General features: G+C 37.6%; 1 protein-coding gene across 3 annotated transcripts in view; it reads left to right on the plus strand.

Moving 5' to 3' along the window:
- Positions 1–2508: 2508 nt before the first annotated feature.
- The window catches only part of SH3TC1 (SH3 domain and tetratricopeptide repeats 1), a 29518-nt gene continuing 18528 nt past the window's right edge, over positions 2509–13498 (plus strand). For 2 of the 3 annotated variants that reach the window (XM_042052892.1, XM_042052893.1), the window contains exons 1-4: positions 2655–2753; positions 7991–8242; positions 10585–10662; positions 12821–12948. In XM_042052892.1, coding sequence (XP_041908826.1) covers positions 8035–8242; positions 10585–10662; positions 12821–12948 — 414 coding nt within the window. In that variant the 5' untranslated portion in view covers positions 2655–2753; positions 7991–8034. Of the gene's footprint in view, positions 2754–7990; positions 8243–10584; positions 10663–12820; positions 12949–13498 lie in introns of all 3 variants that reach the window. The other variant, XM_042052895.1, reaches the window with a different exon arrangement.

Below are 13498 nucleotides of genomic sequence, written 5' to 3' on the forward strand. Positions count from 1 at the left end.
TAATTTAGCCAAGAAAGCAGTCAGTATCTTGTGTGATTTCAAACTTGTTGTGCTAGATGTAAATAGTGGAGAATGCTAATTTCAGCAAAACATGGAACAAAGAAGATCTTTTTATGATTGGTTCCAGCTAGAAGAAATAAGCTTGTTAACGTTTATTGGACTTGGGATGAAAGAGATCAGACAGGAATTTAGTAAAATGTGTAGAAAGACCCTGTCTCACCTAAAACTGGTATTTCTATCAGTTACCAATGGATAATCCAATGAGTCATGCTTCAATATTTTTGCAAGTTAGAGTTAGTCCCTATGGCAGTGGACTGTTCCTTCATAGGCGTTTCCCCAGCTGTGATGGAATAATAGTTACACGGGAAGGTATAAGTCAGCCTTTATAGTAAATGTGTTGTTTTCCCTAAAACGAGCTGCTGAAGTGAAAAATGGTTAGACAAACATGCAGCTGCAGAAGGGCAGACAAACAGGATGATGAAAAGCAGTGCCTGAGAGTGACAATTAGAGGAAGTGTCTTGTATCCACACCCAGTGTCCTCCCCAGCCTTCTGTCAGCTTCTTTTAATAATTCTGAAGAGGTCGAGGACAACCAAACATAAACAGGGCCATTAAGTCTTCATGTAATTTTATTGGTTAAAGAATTGACTAGAAGAAACAACTTAGAAGCCTATTTTTAGCAAAAGGAAACCTGAAACAGATAGCACAATTCATAGTAATTAAAATGTAGTATAAGGGATGTGATTACTAATATGGAAACCAATCTGTGCTACCTCTGTTTTTTTCCTGTTTGCTGCAATATATTGGTCTCTTGAATTATTTCATGAGTGCAGCTATCCAATAAGGTTATTCACTTAGATTTTTGTAATGCAGATGTTCCAATAAGACAACGGGAGGTCCAGGGCCAACTTTTCATGTCATTACCTTAAAGCTGAAAATTTCCTTGTTTCTGCCTAAACTACATGTCCCAATACACCACCAAGAATTCAAGTTCTGGGTGTGGTGTGATGAAATACTATGGAGCATTACTTCAGAGTAAAATCCTAGAGGAAGCTGAAGATTTCTGGTCTAGTTGAGGATTGCAGGGAGGAGTTGGATTAGATGACTTTTAAAGGTCCCTCCCAATCCAAACTATTTTATGATCCTAAGCAGGTATGGAAAACGGAGTTAAAGAGTCTGGAGTTCAGCTGGTGCTATTTTGTTACATGTTTATTGAAGTGAGTTGCAGCTCTCCTAATTTCAGTGCTCTAAAATAAAAATTAGTTGTATCTTTTGAGATTTTAGGGACATGCCAACCAGTGGTAGATTCTACAATGATTGGGACCCAGAAATAGAGACTGAAAGATTGTTGTCCATTGGGAAAAATATAGGCTTAGATGACTCTTTGGTGGTTTTTTTCAAAACTTGGAATCACATAAAAAAAGAGGAATACCAGTGAAGAACTGATGTTATAAAATGTAACCAAATATTATCTTTTAATATAGATATATATATAAAATAAATGTAATGAAAAGACTTAGACATTCATGAAACTCATGGAAAATTAGTCAGTAGAGTGGTGAGAGAAATGTGGTATTTCATGCTGTTGGCATAGTTACTTCATAAAGTAATTACTCCTGAAGTGGTATGCTTTGTGTACCGCGTTATAGCGCAATATCACATTAATTCCCTCTGGGATGATTGGTTGGTTGTGATTTACACAATCACTTGAGTACCTTCCAACATCATAATTTCTGGGAAGATGGAGAGTTCTCAAGCATGCTGCAGGAGCAGATTGGCTCATCAGTGTGAAGTAGCATTTATAATTCACGTTTACATGGTGTGATGGGATGAAGTAAGGTAAATGAGAGTATGGTTTATAATTAATACCTAATTTCTAATGTTTAAAAACAACTCTGAAGTACATGTTCCTTGAGATGGATTGGCAGGAGTCATAACTAAGGTCTCAAAGGTATCTGAAGGCTCTGGTTTTGGTACTCCTGCTGGTAAGAGCTGTAGGAGGGCATCAGTGCAGTGGGGACAGCCCGTCACCTGAAACCCCACTGGTTTTGTGGGTCATTTAGGATATGGCACATGGATCAGTCATGTTACACAGAAGATAAACTCTGTGTGCATTCCACAACAGTCTTGTTCAACTCCCCAAAATGATATTTAATGCTTCATAGTGTGTGATAGATCTCCTAAACAACACACTTCTGCAATTTAAACCTGAGCATATTGGTGTAAATTTTTTGTCAAACGATTTTTCATCAGTGTTTTTGGCAGCTGAAATGATAACAAGAAATCTAATTTTGCAATCAAAAGGAGTGACAAAGCCCTATACTATATCTGGAGGACTGTTTGTTACTTTTTTCTGAACAATGCTTTTTGAACACAATGGCCTGGATGTGTCCCTTGGAGCCCTCTAGCCACCAATGCAAAATGCCACAATGAATTATTGCTTTGAAAAGCTAGAGTGTGTGAATGAACCTTCCAGCACACTTGATACATTTCTGCTTTGCATAATGAACTTTAGTAGCTGAACTCCATGCTCAGGAATGTTTCTTTCCACTATAGAAGTCTTGGAATTAACAGTACTGGTTAATAGACAACTTTTTGTACTTGCCACATCCAAGCCAGGCTGTGCAATCAACAGGAAAGATAAGAAGGTCAAACAGGAAGAGCTGTGCTGGAACCAGTTTTGATCAGAGCTGAGGAAGGCAGGGATCTGCCTGCTCTTTTCCAGCATGTTACAGTGGATCAGACCTGGAAAAGGTAGGAGAAGTCCTGTGCTCTATGTCTACATCGCCCTCTTTTGCTCTATTTAAGGTACCTGTGGCTGGTATTCAACAGTAGGTTTATTGTCAGTGTGTTAGAATTGCAGCCAGTTAAACAGGGCTAATTTCGGTATTCTTCTGTTCTTTGGTGTGTCCATAATGAAATGACTGTAAAATGTGTGTAAATGTGATCTGTCACAGTTATGAGAACCTGCTGGGATTTTCTGTGCTGCTCTGTTTCCCTCTTCTAGCTAGTGTTGTGTGAGCTGAGCTGCTATTCAGTAGCAACAGCTCCTACTTTATTCCTCTGCATTAGCTGCCACAGGCCAAATTCTGTCACATCTAGATCTCAGAATGAAGTACTGAGATTCACAGATGCCTTTTATAGTTTTCTAACAGTGATCTGGTTTTTGTTTTAAAGCACCCCTAGAGTTTACGCTTATTTTTAAGCAGTTATGAGACTGTGGATTTTTGTCTCCAATTTTCCATATCTAAACTTAGAATTTTTGGACTTACTGTGCTTTCAGAGCTGTGTTGAGGATGGAAAAGATATTTTGGGACTACTGAGATATAAAGACAATTAATCATAACAGAGGGTTAAAGCTTTTAAAGGAGTATATTGCATCTCTGAAGCTTGCTGAGGCTTTTTTTGTTTGTAGACCAGTTGTGAACAATGATACTGCTTGCAACACTGTTTGCTGAGAATTGCTAACTAACCTAAAGTTATTTCAGTGATAAAGGAGTCAGTCTTCCATTTTTGGAAATAACTCAGGTTCCTAAGTTTGTTTACCATGATTATAGATTTGCTTTACCTTTCTGTGTAATACATAATTTAAGTGTTGCCTCTACAGAGCCTAATATGGATTCCTTTTACCTCTAATATTCATGCCTGTGACTGAATTTCGTAGAGATCAGGACTGTGATTTACTCTCTGAGGATAAAGTTTATAATGATCTTGGCTTTAAGATGTTTGTAGCCTAATACCTAAGATGTGAAATGTTAATTGAAACTGGGAAGAAGGAATAAAATAACTACTCTAGTATCAGTTTGGGGAAATGACCTAGAATCACTTAGGACAGTATAGTTGCAAGACTAAAGTCTTTAGGAAGTCATTAATACATTGTCCTGGGGCTCCTAGAGGGAAGACGATGAATGAAAGAAATATTGTATTGCATACAGGTTTTAGGAAATTAGTTTGAATAAAGCCCATTTTTATATACTGGGTCCTAGTCTCAGAAATATACCTTTAGAGGGAGAGAGAGAATCTGGTTCAGTAAATGTTATTGGTTTTCTTCTTCAACACCCTTTAAATGGGAATGCATTGGTGGGAGAGAGTGTTCGTGTCATCTACTACACCTCTTAAAATAATAACAAAAGGCAGGGGAATAAAAACAACCCTCAGCCTACATGGAAAATCTCAAGCTATATGTTTTTTTTCTGGTTAGCTGGGCTTTGGAAACACTCAGTAAAAGGGAAGCAGCTATACACAGAAAAGCATGATAAAGGAATTATTCTATTTAACTTCCAGAAGGAAAAATAGTGCCTCATTTCCACCTGATGTTCAACAGCTGTTCCTGCTTGCTGTACCCTGAGAAGGAACAGGGAAGGTGCAGTGACCTTTTGAGCCTCACAAGCCTGGACAGGGATGTGGGGCAGCACACAGAGCCATTGGACACACTCCCAGTGTCCAGAGAGCCCGGGCCACAGGGAGGGAGGACACCAGTGCACCCAGCAGCACTCAGGGTGTTGAGCTGTCCTGTGTCTGCCTCTCACTCTCTCTGCTGCCTCAGAAACTGAGGGTCCCCCTGAGCAGTGGGGAGTGCCACATATTGCCTGCATGGCTTTTATTTTGAGTAGAGGTTGGCTCTGGGTTCAGAAAAACAGGAAGATCATTAAGTTTTATGGCCAACATCCTGCACCAAATAGGATTTTTTTTGGTCGAGCCTCAAAGAGCATGAGAAAAAGAATTTTACCTAAATGAAAAATAAAATGGTTAGTCAGTACACATAATCTACACATAAATGTAGATTGTAAGAACTGGTTAGAGAAGACAAACTTTACATGGAGAGTAAGAGATCTTTAATTTTGAGGATCTTAATCTTGTATTTGTTGCTATCAACAAATGGTTAGTTGCTAACTTGCCATGATACTTACTAGCATTATAGGTTTATGAAAAAATCTCTAACAATGAGAGTGACTCGAGCACTGCAGTTCAATATTCTCTAAAGCTGTTTTATTTTCGACGAATGGTTTTCTGTTTTTCTACCATTAAATTTGCTTTAATTTGTGCTGGAACAGTTTAATAATTGAGAAAGTACCAGCATAATAAGGATAATTATACTGTAGCACTGCTTATGTATTAGAGTTTTACTTCTTGGGGTACTTACATGATAGTTAAAAGCAAATAATAAAAGTACAGAGATGTAGTGTAAACTTCTATGAAATTTTGGTCACTTAGGACCCAATTTGTGTTACTTAGGATACATTTAGATGCCAGAAAAACATTCAAAAAGGCCTAGGTAGACAAGGGGCCTAGCTACTGGAAAGTTTGCTGTCTTGTTCTCAGTACTTATGCAAAGTCACATTTGGTAGCTAAGGCAAACATTGAAAATGCAAGAGGAATCTGTAGAGGAGAACATGACTGAAAATAACATAAAAATGAACATAAAAATGTTTGAGATTTGAGGTTTTCTTCTGTGCATCTTGGAAGAACCAAGAGAAAACATACGTAAGAACGTACCTGTTTTGCTTTTCTTTCACTCATTCTGATTTCTTCCCCTTGGTTTAGGCTATGGGATAATATGGCTGAATCTTCTTGAACAGATTATATCCATTTTGATTTGTTCATGTCCTACTTGCTCTATCAGCACCAAGCTTTCTAAGTTCACTCACAGACCTGAATATTTGTTACCCTTACTAGCATAAAATGATGCAGGAGACATGAAAAATTTATCAGTATCACATCTCCAATTCAACTGAATTCTAATAATTCAAGTCAGAGTATATTTGTTTTCCTAAATTTTGTGCAGGATGATATTTTTGCTTGCGGATAGAAGCTTATGGAAAAATTAATCTGAACACTGAATTTCATTTCTGGGATTAAGGGTAATCCTGATCTAAAAATAACAACTGGCTTTGAATTCATAGAACAATGTAATTTAAACAACCACCTTTGGAATTAAATTATCATTAATACCAAAATATCTACATCTTTTTCAATAGGAGATACTAGTATTTACAAAATATATGCAGAAAAGTATTTAAGTGTGACAGTTGGAATGCATTACATATAATCCTGGTACAGTAATGAAAAGGATGGTGTCAGGTACTGTCATTACTTCAAGGAAAAGATCAGCTATATAGATGGAAAAACATATCCCTGGCTAAGTGAGTTTGGCCTCTGGCAGGCCTGTGTTTTTAGTCATTTATAGCTATGTCATCAAGTCTGATAGGCAGTTTTTCAGTGTCAACCAGACATGTTAGTGAAAATGTTTTTTCATGAGAGAAGGCATAAAAATTACTTGTGTTTGAGTTACTACCTGTGTTTCATAGGTGTGTATATATGAATGTTTACACTTAGCTTTATATGGAGAACTGTGATGCAGCACCAAAAGCATCTTTTGAAAATCAGCTTCAGCACTCTGATGGGCACTTTCAAATAAATGGCAAAATAAGGCAATGAAAACATTAAAGCAAAATCCAGCCTAGATTTCTTCATACTTCATTAACTTATGGTAGATATGGTTATGATTTAATTCTCTGAGCTGGTCATACAACCTGTAACTATACCTCATTAATTTTCTATAATTTCTTAACTTGCCTCTGTCTGTATATAGTTTACTGTTTTTTCAAGAAGTGGTCATTAGGGGTAAAGGTTTCAATGACTGTAAAAGAGTATGAAAGTTGTGCAGGCAGATCCTGCCTTGTCCTATGTACCTACCTACCCTGGCAGGCTGCTGGGCAGCTGTTGTGCTGTTCACATTGGTACTTGGTTTGCTCAGGTTTACAGATAGATCTATGATGTGAAGCTTGGAGGGCAAGAAGAGTTGGAAGGCAGGATTGTGAAGAAAAAAGCCAGAACCATGTGCTTTGGGGCACCCCACTGCATGGTAAATGGAGAAGCGAGACATTTCTTGACCAGACTAAAGGCAGATGATAAGTGGATACTAGGTGACCAGGGACTGGTCTGAGGCTTTAGCAGAGCAGAAGTACATCTTTCATATACAGCTTCAGATTTAACCAGTTTCTGCTGGAAAACAAATGAGAGATGAAATTTCATGAAGATTGCAAGCTTGCATACGCATGAATATGGCTCATTAATGAGTATGGCCAGAGTAAACACAGAGGAATTCAGATTAAATCCAAATGACAGGACTAAAGCAAAATCTCTCCTGTGGCTTTAAGAAATCCTTCAGAAACACGTGCAAGCCCACTGAGGAAAAGGGTATCAATATCAGTGGGCATGTGCTGGCTCTGTGAGTCTTGTCCTTTGTGGATGCTTTGGCTGGTGGTCTGGCTGCATCTTTCTGATGCTGAAGTAGCTTATGCCCAAGAAGTGGGATTGCAGGATGTCTCACCTCAGTGACTGGAGGGAGCAGTGAAGCTTGCAACTGTTTGTGCTCTACTTCCATTACTATTCCTTCTTGCTTATCATGTCAAATGGGGTCCTGATGCCAAGCTCAGCCTCTAGCTTCAGTAGAGCTTAATTTTTCTGCTTTGCTGCAAAGTAATACTTGGATCCTTGCATGCCACTCTTCCTGCACAGTGGGTTCCTGTGGAGGATTCATTCTTTAGCTGAATTTATATAAACCTTCTTTGTTGTTTGAATTCAGCGTGCAGTACTCATTCCATTCTTGTCACCTTCAGAAAATTATGTTTTTCCCCTGCAATTCCTCTGTCAATGTGAATGATGTTATCCCTTGGAGGCTCTGCTTTATAGCCGGCCAAGAATGGATAATTAGCAGTGGGCACAAGTACATTTCACTTCAGGCCTTGGATTGTTTCTGTTAGCCAAGTCTATTGCTTTGTTGCTAAGGCAGTGATGCCACCTCATTGCAGGAGCTTTTTCTGGGATAAATTTGGTGTTACACAACAGTTCCTCTGAAAGAAGCCTATAGCAAATTCTTTAATCCATATTACAATTAAAAATAACTCCTGCAGGAGAGGGACAGCTCTTGAATGTGTTCATCTTTTCTGATGCTTTTTAAAAATATTAATTTTTTTTTTCTCCTCCAGGTTGTTGATGATTTTAATTGCATCACTGTGAGGAACTTCAAATTATGGAGAGTTTGGCAGGGGCAGGTGGCACATCCATGCTCAGCACTAACACCATCGTCCCTGCTCTGGAGGGAGAGCAAGACAAGAACTTGGGGAGGGAAGAAGCAGAGCAGGGAATGTGCAGGTGTGACTGCAAACATGTGGAGAGCAGTGCTGCCATCAGCACAGTCAGGGATGGAGTCGGGATGGACACATTGCAAGAACAAATAGGTAAGACCTCAAACAATGCATCCTGATGCCTCTGCTCCCAGCTTCTCTTTGTGCCTGAATTACTGTTCTTAAAATGGTGCACAGGCTGAGAACTGTCATGTGTTTTTCACAGAATCCAGATGGGCTTTTCTTGCAATACAACAAGCAGCTATTTTTCGTCCATAGAAACACTGCATAGATTGGACTATTGAACAATCTACACTGAAATCCACTTAGGGCAGACAAATGGATTATCTTTTAGTAAGATAAAAGGAGATGAAAACTACTAGAACCCAAGAGCCACAGTACTGAAATATAAGTTCTTTGTCTAGCACTTTTTGCTGTATCTGTAAGGTTCATAAGCCAAGTTAAATTGCATGTTTCTATTTTGATATTTTTTAGTTCCTTTTTTTATCAGAGGTGTAGTACTATCTTTGTACAAATGAAAATGTACTTCATGCATTAAAGTCATGCAAGTCAGAGGTACCTTTTGGGTGGAGGGGTGGAGGGACATAGGTAGGTGGCTATGGCCAGGCTCTTACTTTACACTAGGCTCAAGAGCTTTCTGGACATGAAAATACTTTGAACAGTCATGGACAAAAACTATTTTATTTAAAAGTATATGTCCTGTGACCTGCACAATGTCTTTCTGTTCACAACTGAAACACTTCTGACATCAAAGACCAGGTACAAGCATCCCAGGGCAGTATAAAGTTGCTTTTTAGCTTTCCAGGAAGTATGCAAGCCATTCCACTAAGTAGGAGTTCATATTAAGTTTTTGAACCTAATTATAGTTCTTTAAACAGTTTAAATATATTTAAAATGTAGTTATAGTAACTCTTTTACTCAAATTTAACAGCAAACTATTATTTTAAATTAAACTCTGAGTAATTAAAATGCTAGCTCATAGCCTTTGCCTTTTCCTAAAAGTCACAGAAATGGATGTAATGTCTTGATAACTACCTTTCAAGGAAAGTTATAGCTGGTAATATCAAAATAATAGTGATGGCAAGTTCATATATCAAAAACACATGCTAATTTATTGTCCTTGTCAACTACTAAATGATTATCAAAGTGATTGATAACATGTTGTCAAAGTTTTGACAACTTCTGTGTTTGTAATCCTGACTAAAACCAGAAAAAGCAGAACTACAGGCAAGTATGGTCCCAGAAGGTCTGGGGAACTTAAATTTAGAATGTTTCCTAAACAGAGTCAGCCTGAGCTGCAGTGAGCTTACTATCAAATTTCTATTTAAAAACAAACATCATATAGTCCATATCAAGAAAACAAATAAAACCCCAACCCCAATGCTTCTGTCAAACACCCAACCAAAACCCTACAAAACTAAAGTGTTTGGGGATTTCAAATTCTAATTTGAATATATGCTAGAAATAAACCTTAAAGACAGTGTTTTTACTGCTTGATTCCTTTCTTTGGGAGGTGGGAAAACTCTGTTTTATGTATCCTTATTTATTTGCATGACTTTGTTTATGTAACATTCATAGATGGACTTGAAAGAAGATGCAAAAGACTTGGAAAATACCATGCCCTGCTGTATTGCAGGGTTTTTTTCTTAAAAGCAGAGCTTCATAGGAGAATGTCTTGGGATACATGAAAATTGCCTCAGAAATTTTCATCTAAACTGAAAGATCTATTTCTTCCACTTTTACTCCTAGAAATATGAAGCCTTATCTTCACTGGTATTTGCCCAGGGAGCCTTGAGAAAATGGAAGTGGTTGCAGTGGGTGTTTTATCAGCATAAAAATATATCATTCCCAAAAGGACAGGAAGAAATATGGGCTAAAAGAAAAAAAGCAGATTACTATTAATATAAAACATACCTTATTTGTGTTGTTTTTCTGAAACTTCAAATCACTTGATTTTTCAGTACCCCCTCCCAAGTACTACACATGTAGCAAATAAAGAGAGGGGTTATTTTTTTCCATGCATGATTTGGTACAAGGCACAGCAATTTATACCATTGAAGCATTAGTGGGGGCCATTTTTAGTAGAGGTGCAAGGGAAGAGAAAATGAAGTCTGACCCTTGCTCCCTCTCAAATGAGAATTCTGTTTCCTGAGAACCTGTCTTTCCACCAATTCTCCATCACCTTGAAATTTCACATCAAATTGATGAAATCAAGGTTTGACTTCCCCCTCCAGCTCAGGAGGAAAATGTTCTGTAGGTACTTTTTGTGGGGTTTGGGGATTATATAGCAGGAAGGGGAGAAAATAGTTATTTTCTCTTAGTAATTATCTGCTGCATCAAATGCTTTGAAAGCATGGAGTATTTTTTTGGATTTTTTTCAGTGTGATTTATATGACTTAGAAAAGGCACATAACCATTCTTTTCATTTATTGCAGTAGAGTGTTCTCCAAGTGAAAAATGCATGAATGTCTGTTCAAGGACCCTTCCCAGTCAGGCAGAGAATTTTCCAACTGGTAAGACATTTTTTCCCATCCTATTTTTATAATATACTGCTTTTCTCATTGCTTACTTTTCTTTTTTAAATTGAGACAACTATGTCGATATTTGCAGTGATCACTCCTGTAAAGTTTATAATGTCTTTCATGGCAGCTGTGAAGCGACCAACTTTTGTACGTAAGATTTCTTGAGAATCTCTCATAAAAAGAGGGAGCAACTGCTATAAAAGCCAGAAATAATTTATGTACTATATTGTAATGGCTAAGAAAAAAAAAGAAGCAAGTAAAATTCATCACTTATTTTGCATATACATTTCAATCCTTCAAATGTCTTATTTTTTAAAGGTTGTGACCTTTCCAAGTATCTATTTTTGTTGGTTTTAATGCTGTGTTTCCAGTGATGTGTCAACTGAGTGCAGTTCTGCAGGCAGTGGGTTCAGTAGGCTTCACCTCTGGAGGGGCTCATGGCAGGCTCTGTGGATTGAGGGTCCTGGTGCATTTCCCTTTTCATGCCATCAAAACCAACACTGAGCTGTTCCCTGCTCTCTGGCTTGACCTGACATATCACATCAGTGGCAGAGAGTCTTCCCCAGGCCTATGGTTATTTCTGGTTAAATTATTTGTGCTTTATGTACCTGATTGTCTTGCTTTGTACAGAATTTGGCTTCTTTGTAGCTGGGGATATGGGTCAGGGCTCACAGAAGCAGACAGGAGATTATAATGGGGTTTTAAACCATATTTCATCTCTATAAGGCATTATTATAGGGGGGTTTTGACAGAAGCAGCTATATTTCTGTTATTTTAATTCAATGTAATTATTATTTCTGTAACATTAACTCTCTATAAAAGTTAGATTGTGTGTCTACTGTTACGTATTTACCTCAGAACCAATCTGATTATGGAAAATGAACATATAAATTTTTAAGTAATAGTCATCTCTTGTGCCAGTATGTTTTATATTTTTAGATAAAATGAAAAGGTCAATAATTCTGTTCCCTAGCAGTGATCTGAACAACATTCAGAGACTCCAGTTTGTGTTCTTTCTACTAACAATTGATTATATGACCACAGCTTAAAGAGACAGGTCTTGTAATTCAGTAACACAGGTTTATATTTCCGAGCCACCCTTCTTGACCTTAAAGTAATGAGTAATTTAGGTGCAAGTCATGGTAAAACTCCTGGGAGCATGCATAGGAAGCCCTCTGAAAACAGATCAAGATACAGCATATTAGACTAGAATGTGAAAAACATGTATTTTACCGGATTAAAATATGAAACTCAGAGGAAGTGGAATATTTTAGTACACACAACAGTCCCATATTTCTGAAAGTGTGACCTATTTACATACTTTGCAATTGGAATTCTTCCTGACTGGGTACTATTGGTTTATATGTGCCCATCTGGGCATCTGGAAACTTATGATTTACTGTTATTGAGCTAAACTAATGAATTCATGCAGAATGAAGCAGGTTTATCAAAGATCCTCTTTATCTGAGAGAAGCTGGCTGGAGCTGTACCATTAGCTGCAGTGAAAGCTTCTCATAAACAGATGCCAAGAGCTTGGGAATAGGTATCTAGCTGTTTTCAGATGTGCTGGGAAAATAATGTAAGTGAGCTTTTAGTTGGGCCATTTAACTTGGTTGGCACTGCTCAACCAGGTTATTGAGAAACAGCTTTTACAATATTCAATTTATAAAAGCCTTCTGAAGTGTTGGGGGTGACATGTCAGATAGCTATGAATTTAAGATTAGCATGAAGGGTTATAGCATGCTGAACTATCTGTGGGGTTTGTTGTTCAGGGTTTTTTTTGGGGATGCCAGTATCTATGTGCTTTGATTTTTAATATGCATGGAATATTTGGAAATCTGGGCATGTTTGCAATGCCCAGAGCTGTCTAATTTGACAAATTACCAATCTGCTTGTTTTTTTCTTCTTTTTTTTTTCTTCTTCATCCATAAGTATCAGTTGTCTCCCAAAATTGTTTCATGCTAGGCTCCTATGTCTACAGGATAATAAAAATGTAAAAGAAACATGCAGTAGATCAATCTTCTTCATGCCTCTCTAAGAAGCTGAAAAAATAGAACTTAATGTGTATTCTATGATTTTGAGGGATTTTCTGGTTCTCCAAAGCTGGTTCACAAATATTATAGTACTGAAAATGGATATCTTCCTCCAGATATCTCCTTGAAGTTAACAATGGTAAAAAGAAAGAGTGGATGTCCTGATTCCAGGCTCCAAAGACAGCTCAGAGGGCAGCTCCGTCTTCTGGAAAATGACAGCAAGGAGGTGGTGACAGTTTTCAGTGTAAGTCAATTGTGTGGAAATTGGTTTATTTATTCAGATAATACACCCTGTGCTGCTGAAATAGCCTGCAAGATATTTGGGTCCTATTTCCATCTACATGCTGTGTCCTTGAATTTGAGTGACCAGTTTCCTGGGGCCCAAAAACATTTTGGGATTTTAGAAATATTGAATCATTGAGAAAGACTGGAATATCAAATTGATGTGAAATAAATAAACCCATCTTAATAAGACATTGAATGGGGTTTATTTTAAATATTTTCTGCTTTGATTTACATCAAAAGAAATAATGGGGTTTTGATTTATTTTAATTTTCCCTTGTATTGACTCATCACTTCAGTTTCTAGATACCTGGAGTCATTTGGCATGCTGATTTCCTGGGAAGCTCACTGCTAAGCCAAAGAGGAAGTCTGAAGGAGAACAGCCTAAATAATGGACTTCCTAGGGCTTAATGGCCATAACTTTAAATAGCATACAAGTGTTGGCCAAATTTTATTACCATTTTTAATTTCTTTGTATATGGGAAACCTGTCCTCTACAACCAATGAGGTTG

Source organism: Corvus kubaryi, unplaced genomic scaffold (genome assembly GCF_017639235.1).
Source record: "Corvus kubaryi isolate FWS band 111438036 unplaced genomic scaffold, C.kubaryi_AGA036_p1.0 split1-131, whole genome shotgun sequence".
In the NCBI taxonomy this organism is placed as follows: Eukaryota; Metazoa; Chordata; class Aves; order Passeriformes; family Corvidae; genus Corvus; species Corvus kubaryi.